The sequence below is a fragment of the Lagenorhynchus albirostris genome, chromosome 5 (assembly GCF_949774975.1).
Source record: "Lagenorhynchus albirostris chromosome 5, mLagAlb1.1, whole genome shotgun sequence".
NCBI classification, from domain to species: Eukaryota; Metazoa; Chordata; class Mammalia; order Artiodactyla; family Delphinidae; genus Lagenorhynchus; species Lagenorhynchus albirostris.
The window spans coordinates 140,958,906-140,969,284 of NC_083099.1; the positions used below are offsets into that span (position 1 = coordinate 140,958,906).

Genomic DNA, 10,379 nt, shown 5'->3' on the forward strand with positions numbered 1-10,379 from the left:
GAATCCTGTCTGCAGCCTGTCCAGCAACCATGCTTTCATTAAGAAATAAATGTACATCCCATTACATCAGTAGGAAAAACGCTGTTGTCTACTGTTAAAATGCAGATACATTGTGGGCTTCTTATTTTATGAGTACCCCAAAATATCAAAATGCACCATCTTTTACAATTATATATTTTTTATCATGTCAGACGTTTTGATGTTTCAGGCCTAGCAATAGTCAGTGTAGCTATTAGAATTCATAGATTTTTGTTATCGTACACATTCAGGAATTTTTCAAAATTAAGGTAGACCAAAATATGACATGGTTGAAAAAAAAAATCTCTCAATTTTCTTCAAGTCTCATTCAGATAGGTAAGAACCATTTAATTTCACATTTTTGAAATATGGTCCTATAAACAGGCATCATTCCAAACTGGACTCTTATTTTATTTTGACATGACTATCTATTTTATGATCCTTTCCACAGTATGCACTGAACATCACTCCTTGAAAACTCTTTACAGCGAGTTCCCCCCACAAATGAAAAGAAGCCAAAGCTCTACAGTCAGGCCTTTTTTTTTTTTAAATGCTTCATCATATAAAGAGAGGGCCATTTTTACATGAGATTCCATATCCTTCTGGTAGATGGGATCAGAACATGTAATACAGCAAAGTAAAACACTCATTTGCATGTACAGTCTATATCTCATATTGTGAAATCTACCTGTATTCATTATAGTATCAGTAGTGGTGGTTATCAATCAATTTTAAGGGTCCCGAAAAAGGTATAAGAAGATAATATGCTCTAGGACTCAGTATAAATGCACATACATAGCCTTGGCACGTATTTTCCACAGAGTAGATTATTTGAGGTTTTATACAATTTTCTCACTATATATGGCTATCATGATTATTTTAGTAAAACTGATTCAAAAAAAAAAGTCACACATTTTAGCATCTCTGTTTCAGAGACTGTACCAGACCTATTTCTGTCATATATAACTATGAAACTGTAAAACAGATACCAATTGACTGACAATCAGAAGCACGACCTCTTTCCTCATCCTGAAATACATACTTCCCAATAGGGTGGAAATTACGTTTCATCCCATAACCCAGGCCCTTCTGAGAAGCCCAGAGATGTACGCCCTGACAGGTGAGACAGGCCATCAATGCTTTGTGGCGCTGGAACACGTATGTGAGCATTTTTACATTTTCTCTGAGTTCACATTAGCAGAGCAGCATAAAGGGCCGACTTTCCTGATGCATCACCACACATTAGCTAAAGCAGATCTATCCCCCAAGGTAAATTCCCGCGAGGCTGCAGAAGAGGTATAGTGCCCTCTGGGAAAGATGGGTGTCATGTCAGAACTTGTTGCAATTCTTTCCTGCTAGGAAATCTCAAAATGAAAGTTTTGAACACTTTGCTTTAGGTTATATTAGAGAGCAAAGTATCATTTTAATGTTAATTTCAGGATTTCCTTCTTGCAGTGTTACCTTTCCTTAGTCATCTTTTTTTTTTTTAATTTTACAAAGTTTATGCATTTCCTCTGGCCTGTCGGTGTGTTGATTCTTTAAGTACTATCTTGGTAGGCAAAGAATATGCAGCTAACACTCAGAGCTGCCCTGTGCATCTTCCAGGAAAATCTTACAGCCTCCCCTTGGCTTCTGGTATTTTCTCGTAAGGGCTAGATTTCCTTCCTTTCTCTCTCTCCCCCTCCCTCCCTCCTGGGTAGGGGATTCTGCTTAATGGTTTAATTTTAACTGTCAGCAAGTCATACATTTTATGCAGATTTGTGTTCCGAAATTTGAAATGGGAATTTAAGCTGTAGCTACTCCCAGGCAATGCCAAATGATGACAATTTCCTCTCATTCCCAGATGAGAGGAAGCCATTCATACATGCGAGTTCATATTTACGCGGTGACAGGCAACCAAAGGTGCAGTCACACTTACTAATTGGATCTGACTCAGTCAAGAGAAACAGCTTTTCAAATACCCAGGAAGAAAGCATTTCAAGATATAATATTGGATGGACATGAGGAAAGGAATGCTATTTGCAATAGTCACTGATTTCATTTCTACAAGTATACAGGTGTTTTAAAGAATCTGTCAACATTTCAGATGATGTAATGCTTATCAGTGCCTACAGTGCATATTTTTACATAAATGGCTGTGGGGATTCTGTAGTACCAAGAAGCGGGGTGGTGGTGGTAGAAGGACAGATCTTTCTTAAAGGCTTTTCGTGCTGCTGGAGATGAACTGCAGCAGAATTAAAGCACATGTTTTAAAAGCTCAAAAAGCTTTGAATCTGAAGGCAGACGCTCTTAACTGACCCCTCCACCTGCCTGCACTTGGAATGTCATGTCCCTTGCAGTCTGTGGTGTGTCAAACTGGCGATCTTTCCGTCTCTCTTCCTCTCAGCAAACCTGGTTTATTCTGAATGAGGTAGCTATCTAGTACGGGAGTTAGCTCGGAGCTGTCACCTTGCTAGGTAAGCGCCTTTAAATGATTACAGAGCAATTTTTCACCCGTCCTCTCTTCACTGCCTCCTCTCCTCCCCGAAGAAATATAAATAAGATTTTTAAAACATAAAAGCCTGCAAATTTCAACCCAGATGGAGGAGGAAAAGGGAAAGACTTCACCCATGCATCCAATCCCCTCACACTCCGGTCAATACAAGAAATGAAATTCATCACAAACCGAAAGGCTCACCATTCGCGAAGCTCTGGAACAAGGAGAGAGCCAGTATCCACATGCCCCTGCTGCTCCCCGGCCTCCCGCGAGCGCCGCGCCGGCCTCGCCCCCCGCGCTCCGCCCGGCTCCGCTCGCTCTACACCCGCCCGGGGGCCGCCGCCCGCCCGCCGCCGCCGCCGCCGCCGCTGCTGCCGAGCCGCCCGGGCACGCGGCGCGGCCGGGCTCCGGGGCGAGGGCTGCGCTCGCCGCGCACCGCGCTCCTGCACACCTGCTCCCGGGCGCCGCGCCCAACGCTGCGGCCAGAGCGGGCCGGCGGGGCTGCAGCCCAGGTGCGCCGTCAGCTCAGGGGGCCGCCGGCAGGTCGGCAGGTGGACGGAGCCGCAGACGCGGGCGTGAGCTCATCCCGGGCGCCCGGCGCCCCGACTGCGCAGCAAGCGGCCTCCGGTGCGTCGGCCGTCAGCCTCCGCATCCAGGCAGCAGGCGGGCGGGCAGGCTCATCTTTCCTCTCCTGCGGCCCGAATCACATTGATCCCTCGCTAACCTTCCCTGGCTGGGAGGCGGGCGGGCGGGCGAGCGAGGAGTGAGCGGAGCGGAGGCGAGCGGGGACCCCCTCCCCTGCCTCTGGCCGCTGGGGCGCTCTGCAGTCTTAAAGCAGCAGCCGAGAAGTGGAACCGAACTGGAGGCAGGACCGGAGAGAGCGCAGGCACCTCACAGCCACGCACAGTCATCGGGATGCATTTCTTCGAGGTTTAAATAATCATTTCAACAGCCCATTATTTTTAGTTATTTTCTTGCCGGTTGCTAATAAGATTATGGCCAGGGGTGACTATTCCAGAAGGTTGCCAGATAAGCTGAGGTGACCAGGAAAGGGCAGCAGTTTTAATAAAATGTGCAGCTGGATTTAGCTTTCGTATTTACTGTCATAAAAGTCCAGTTCATTTGCCTAGAGAGAAATGCAACTTCCAAATCCTGCTGCTACTATAAAGATCTCTATGGTTTCACGGTCTAATTTTTAATTATCTCAAATACATGGTAGACTGCAAACATAGGCAATTCTAATTTTGCTCTCTGAATGGTGCAAAAAAAAAAAAAACCTGATTAAAATTGCTGATAATTTGAGTAATTCCAAACATATAACCCATCCACGTTGCTGTGAAAAGCCAATATGACAACATTTCCTGAATGTTCTGTATGGTCGTGGAAGTCATAATAATATCTAAATAATACCTTGGAAAAGCACATGCATACATACTCCATCACTTTTCAAAATAACTACCAACAGGGCTGGAATGCACCCAATTAGGATCCAAGGTAGAATTTCTGGGGCAAGGCATGAAAGACTGAGGAGAAGCATTTAAGGGGGGAGGGAGGTCTCATGGGGAATAAGTTGGGTTTCCTGGGCACTGGGTACCTTGTGCCTAAGCTCCACACGTCCCTCCAAATACAAACAGGAATTAAGCACACCTAGAACAGCTCACAAAATAACAGGAAAAGCAAATGGTGAGGCAGAAACAAAATGGTGTTTTACCAGAGTTGGGCACAAGATGGCCAGGCCCTGTGTATGAGGAAGGGCCAGCTGAGCCCATGATGCTGCATGCTCGCCATCGCTCTGCAGCTGCAGGTGGTCACGTGCTGCAGCCCACTCAGGACTGCCAGCCCAACCCTGCCCTACACACTCCCCAGTGTCCTCTGGCTTTGCACACCCAGGGTGCTCAGGCTCTGGGCTTTCCTAAACGCAGCCCAGGAAGGCAGGTAATGGGGTGATTTCTGTTCCTGCGTCCATCTGCTTCACCCATTCATTCAATTCACAAATTCTTAACTGCATACCAGCCACCTGTGAGGCTCCACTCAGCCTAAACTGCCAGGCACTCCAGCACTGGGGTCAGACACACTCAGGGCCAGAGTCCAGCTGGACCACTTACCCATTGCAGGGCTCGTGCATGTTACTTGTGCCTCATCCTCATACAGAATGGAAATTATCAAGGTTCCTGACGCGTATGGTTGTGAAGATCCGATGACATATTCCTAAGCATGTTGGTCACTGTGATAAAGGATGGCTATGGTTATTACTGAGTTTGGGAGCGGAGCCTGTTACATAATTTGCGGGGTCCAGCGCAGAATGAAAATGGTGGTGGGGGGCTTCTTTTACAAAAAGGAAAAAGGCACCATTCAAGGTGCTAAAATATAAAGCTTTTCCCTTTCTTTCTCAGTCTCTCCCACCCTGTCGCGGTGTCTTTTTTATTTGCTATTTAATGTCATGCTCCCTTGGTCACAGGAATAGTCCAGGGTGACTGTGTGTGACTCAGGGAAGCACCAGTGGGCCACGTCCACCACCCTCCACTGGACCAAAGGCCGTGCCCCACCGGAGTTGGGAGGGGGAAGTCCATCCATCTCCCTTTCCTGAAGGCCACTGCCCCAGTGTGTGGTGGACAGGAGATCGCCAAGGGACTGCAATCTCCCTGCTGGGTGGCGCTTGTACCTGCATCAGAGGTGCCATGGCTCGGCAGGCTGGGGGAGGGGCACCCTAAAAACCACGCTGATTCGAACCTCAGCACTCCCTGTGTGGTCTCAAGGCCCCACCTGCAGACCGAGGGCAGCAGCAGAACCCAAGCCTGCTCTTCCAACATGACCCCGTCACCCCCCCCCATCCCATCAGAAAGCGGGAGCGACTGCAGGTTGGAGAGGTGGAGGCCAGTCAAGGCCCAGGGCACCACAGGAGGTGCCTGGAGGCTGGATGGTGTGGGAGCCGTAAGTACAGGGATAGAATTAATTTTAAAAACTAATAAAAATTTTATGATGGCAACACAGAGCATTTAACCCCAAGGGCAGACCTTTCCGGGAAGGGAGATCCCAGGGCAAGAGTATTTGTCACCAGCAAAGCCCACTGGGGCCCCCAGGGAAAAATAAGAGGGAATTTAGGAGACAAGGTCTCACCTCTTCTTTTGTGCTTAGTCTAGTTTCACTGGTCATTACAGTTCCGAGTGCAGAGGCGTCAGATTAGAGTTCCCGCCGTAGAACCGCTGCCGACACCCCGACTTGGCAACTGCGCCCTGTGGAGAAGCCCTGCGGAAAAGCCCTGCACAGAAGCGCTGCGCAGAAGTCCTGCGCAGGGCACCTCAATTCAAAATGGCAGCAGTGGGCCATGTGCAGAGATGCTGCGCCCCGGCACTCGGCTGTGAGCAACACGCATGCGCCTCGCGGCAATGACTCCGACCCTCCCACCGCAGACCAGAAACCTGCAAAACAGCCCCACCGTCGGCCTGTCGGGAAGGCGTGTGCTCTAGAGCAAGCTGGCACCTCTCCATTCTCTGATCAAAGAATAAATCTGTCCTCTGCTTCTGAACCCAGCTTGGTCTCCTTCTATTGTTGCGAGTGACACCAGGCAGAAGGACCCAACTTGAAAGGGTCTGTGACACATTGGTCTCAACTCCGTGAAGCCAGCCCTCTGCGGTCTTCCATCTAATGCGTCTCCTGCAGACTGAGTTGGTTAATGATCCAGAATGGGCCTAACCAAGCACCAAGCTCTCTTTTTGCAAATGTTTTTAGAACATACTTCAGTATAAAAACATACTCACATCCCACGAAATTGTGAACTCCATGAGCTCAGATACTGCATTTCTCCAGAGAGCTGTCCCCAAGGCTGGTACAGGCACATGCTCAGTGAGTACCCGTGGAATGGAACGCAGAGCTCTAATGCAGGTAGGCGGCGGAAACTGCTCTGTGATACATACACTTAAGTGCCTCATACACACCCGCGACAATCTAGCTGAGCCTTCAAGTGCAGTTAAGATGTCCCCATGCAAAGCAGAGTCAAGGAAAGGGGACATTCTACCCAAACAGACAGCAGGAGAAACCAACTTTTTCAAAGACACTGAGGTTTAATGTGTCTTGCTTGAAAACGTCTTTGGAACTTCCCCGGGTGAAACTTGAGACTGACTCCAGCACGCGGAGGGCTAGAGACAGAACACAGAGGCAGCCACCCCAGAAGGTAGGTGACAAGGAAACTTACATAGGAGGCTTGTCTTGGGTACATCTTTGCACTCACCCCCAGAATCTTAAGAGTTTATAACAAGAGAGGCCTTAATGGGGTTAAATCACGTATCCAGTCAAGATGGTCTCAACACCTTGCTTTCTCAAGGTTGCATCCTTGAAGCGTCTCCTAGTACAAGAAGGCTATGAGATGGGAGGCTGGAGGGAAGGAGCCTCTGACTGCCTGGTTCCACCTTCAGGGTCAACCGACAGTGGGGTCCTCTTGAGGACCTCCTCCAACAATGTAATTCTTCTTTTTGGTACAGTATTCCTAATTAATGTAATCCCTGGCCTCCTGAAGATCAACATTTGACCTAAAACCAGACCATATGGAATTAGCCTCCCTCACCCCCCTCCCTCCTCCTACTGCTCTGGGTCAGCCTTCTCAGGAGAAGAGAGATAAAGTTGTCGAAGAGGCTACTTTTGTGCCCATTTGAACGATGCCAAATAAGAAGCAACCCTCATTTGGAGGGCATTATCATCCAAATTACATGGTCTGTTACTCCTCCATTTCCTGTTGGATTAAGAAAAGAATTTCTGAAGTGGTAGCATTTGAGCCGTGTTCTAGAGGAGGGTTGGGGATGAGTAAGGAGGGCATTCTGGTGGAGAGATCATCAGTGGCCAAATAAGGAAGGCTCGCTCCTTTCTGACACATGGAGTTAATTCTGACCGAGAAGATAGGTAGTCGCCCACATGGGAGCTATGTTAGTGTCCTTAGGTGGCTGAAATGAGTACCACAAACTGGATGACTTACAACAAAAAGGCACTGTCTCAGTTCTGGAGGACAAAAGTCCAAAATCAATGTGTTGGCAGGGCTACACTTCTGAACCTTATAGGGGAGAATCCTTCTAGCTTCTGATGGTGGCCAGCAATCCTTAGAGTTCCCTGGCTTGTAGATATAACTCTCCAGTCTCTGTCTTCACATGGACTTCTCCCTCTTGTGTCTCTGTGTCTCTTCCTCTCTTCCCGTCTTCTTATAAGGACACCAGTCATTCTCAGTGAGGGATTCACCCTAATCCAGTGTGACCTCCTCTTAACTGATTACGTCTGCAACTTGCAATAAGCCTACTTCCAAATAAGGTCACATCTGAGATACTGGGGGTTAAGATTTCAATATCATTTGGAAGAGACACAATTCAACCTATAACAGGACCCAAAATCAAAAGACAAGAGGTGTGAGATGCGTTTCCTAAGAGAAGGAACATGGACTTGGATGGGGACCCCAGGGTCTTGCCCCACCTCTCACTTTCGCCCAAGGCCCATTTGTGGTGCGTGTGCCAGAGAAGAAGTTCAGACCTCATCGTGGAGTCTCAGTTTCTCCCCTTGAAAACTGAAATAATCATGGCTGCTCTTCTTATCTTAAAGGACTGTTGTGATGATCAAATGAGATATGGGAATTGGCTTAGATAAAGATTACACAGAGAACAGCTACATAGAATCATTACTGTCTACAACTGGACCTGCAGAAACATTTTGAGTAAATTTATTACTTGATAAAGCCTCCTTCTGGCCGCTGGTGCTTTGATTAAATTGAAATCATGCACTATTACACCTCTGGTCTCAGAGCTGCAAAGGGCGGAGACGCGTGAGAGTGTCAGCAGTGGCCCATCCATTGCTTCTTCCAGCAAACTAATGGAGACCTTCAGCAAATATTTGGAGCATGCCTGCTACCTCCAAGTTGCTCTCATATTTCCTGGGAGCTTAAAGGTGAATAAGCATGGGCCAGGAAGGTCTCTGAGTACTGTTAGGGAACCTCTAGGCTGCTTGAAATGTTCTCTGTCTGACTCTGTCAGGGTGGAAGTTACACGAATACATGCACATATAAAAATTCATCAAGCTGTGCATTTAAGTTTAGAGCACTTTACACAATTGACCATATGTAAAAAAAAATGACTATAACACAGTCCCTACTAATCTCACAGTTTAGTGGGGGATTCAGATAATAGTTAAAATAATTTGATCAGATAAACTCTATAATTGGGACTTTATAATTGGTACACCTAACTCAGCCAACTGGCGTGTGTGTGTGTGTGTGTATGTGTGTGTGTGCACACACGTATTTGTGTGTCTTTGGTGAGAGCAGGTGTAGTAGGAAATGGGACAGAAATGGAAGGACCAGTACAACGAGGTGTTTGGACTTTGTCCTGAAGGCGAGAGGAAGAGATGTGGGTAAGCAGGAAATGACACAATCTGATCTGTTTTGGAAACATTCCCTGCTAGGGACACAGTGGAGAATAACCTGAGGCTTTCAAGAAGGACACAGGGAGACCATTAGAAAATTAGCCTGAGTCCAGAGGGGAATGATTAAGACCTGGGGAAAGCCATGGTCCTGGGATGAAGACACTTGTATCTTAGAATATCAGGAGATATTTAAAAGGTGAGATGATCAGGTTTAGAAATCCTACTAATAGTGATGACAGTTGCTGTCACTATCAATGTGGTGGTTCTTTAGCTTGTCAGCACTGGTGAGTCCAGTTCTATGCCAGGTGCTGTACATGCGTATGGAATTCAATTCTTGTCTGTGAGACAAGGGCTGTTACTGTCCTTTCCATTCTTCAGATGGGGACACCTCAGCTCAGAGAGACCCAGAAGCTTGCACTATAGCCCAGCCCATCAGAGACAGAACTTGGCCTGAATCAAAGCTCAACACTTGTAGGTCTGGTAAGGATAGGTCTCCTCTAAACATGGGTGAGATAGGGAGAGGGTGGTGAGAGATAGGCAGGAAGAGGTGAGAGACAGGCAGGATGTGGTGAGAGATAAGCAGGAGGTGGTGAGAGATAAGCAGGAAGTGGTGAGAGATAAGCAGGAAGTGGTGAGAGACAGGAAGGATGTGGTGAGAGATAAGCAGGAAGTGGTGAGAGATAAGCAGGAAGTGGTGAGAGATAAGCAGGAAGTGGTGAGAGACGGGCAGGAAGTGATGAGAGATGGGCAGGATGTGGTGAGAGAGAGAGAGAAACTGAGAGAGAGAGAAAGGAGGTGATGAGAGATAGGAAGTGGTAAGAGACAGGAGGTGGCCAGAGATAGGAAGGAGGTGGTGAGAGATAGGAAGGAGGTGGTGAGAGGTAGGGAGGACGCCAAGGTGACTCCCAGGGGCACCTGGGATGGCTGTGTGGACAGAGGAGCGACTGACCAAAAACAGAGACACCATCATCTCTCAGAGGCTTTTCACATTCCACCCACTTCTACCCCCCACACCCACAGTCTATAAAGCAGCCAGCACGATCTTTTAACACACACACACACACACACACACACACACACACACACACACACATAGATCACAGGAAGCCCTGTTCAAAACTCTCCACTGCCCTCTGATCTTTCACAGCATAAAATCCAAAGTCCCCACCGTGGCCATAGGTAGGCGCTCCCACCACCACCACCCTGTCGGGCAGGTCTCCTGCTATGTTCCTAGTCACACACTCAATACTGGCTTCCTTGATTTCCCCCGAACACAGCCAGTGCATTCCCACCCTCCACCTAAAACATGTTTCCCTCCGATGCCCCCATGGCTCGCTCCTCCTGCCTTTGCCCCCCCATCCAAAGCCTTCTCCTCAGAGAGACATTTCCTGACAACCCTGCACAGCCAGAGCGTTTCTACCCTGCTGCGGTTTGGCCTCTGAGCTTCCTTTCTCCGTACACACACACGTACTTACTAACTGGCTCGCCCAGC

At 47.9% G+C, this 10,379-nt stretch overlaps 1 protein-coding gene across 1 annotated transcript in view; it reads right to left on the reverse strand.

Moving 5' to 3' along the window:
• DSCAM (DS cell adhesion molecule) overlaps positions 1 to 2,804 on the reverse strand; it is a gene marked incomplete at its 5' end in the record, with an annotated part of 743,298 nt that extends 740,494 nt beyond the window's left edge. Inside the window, one exon of the mRNA XM_060149089.1 lies at positions 2,696 to 2,804. Coding sequence (XP_060005072.1) covers positions 2,696 to 2,804 — 109 coding nt within the window. The remainder of the gene's footprint in view (positions 1 to 2,695) is intronic.
• Positions 2,805 to 10,379: the final 7,575 nt, after the last annotated feature.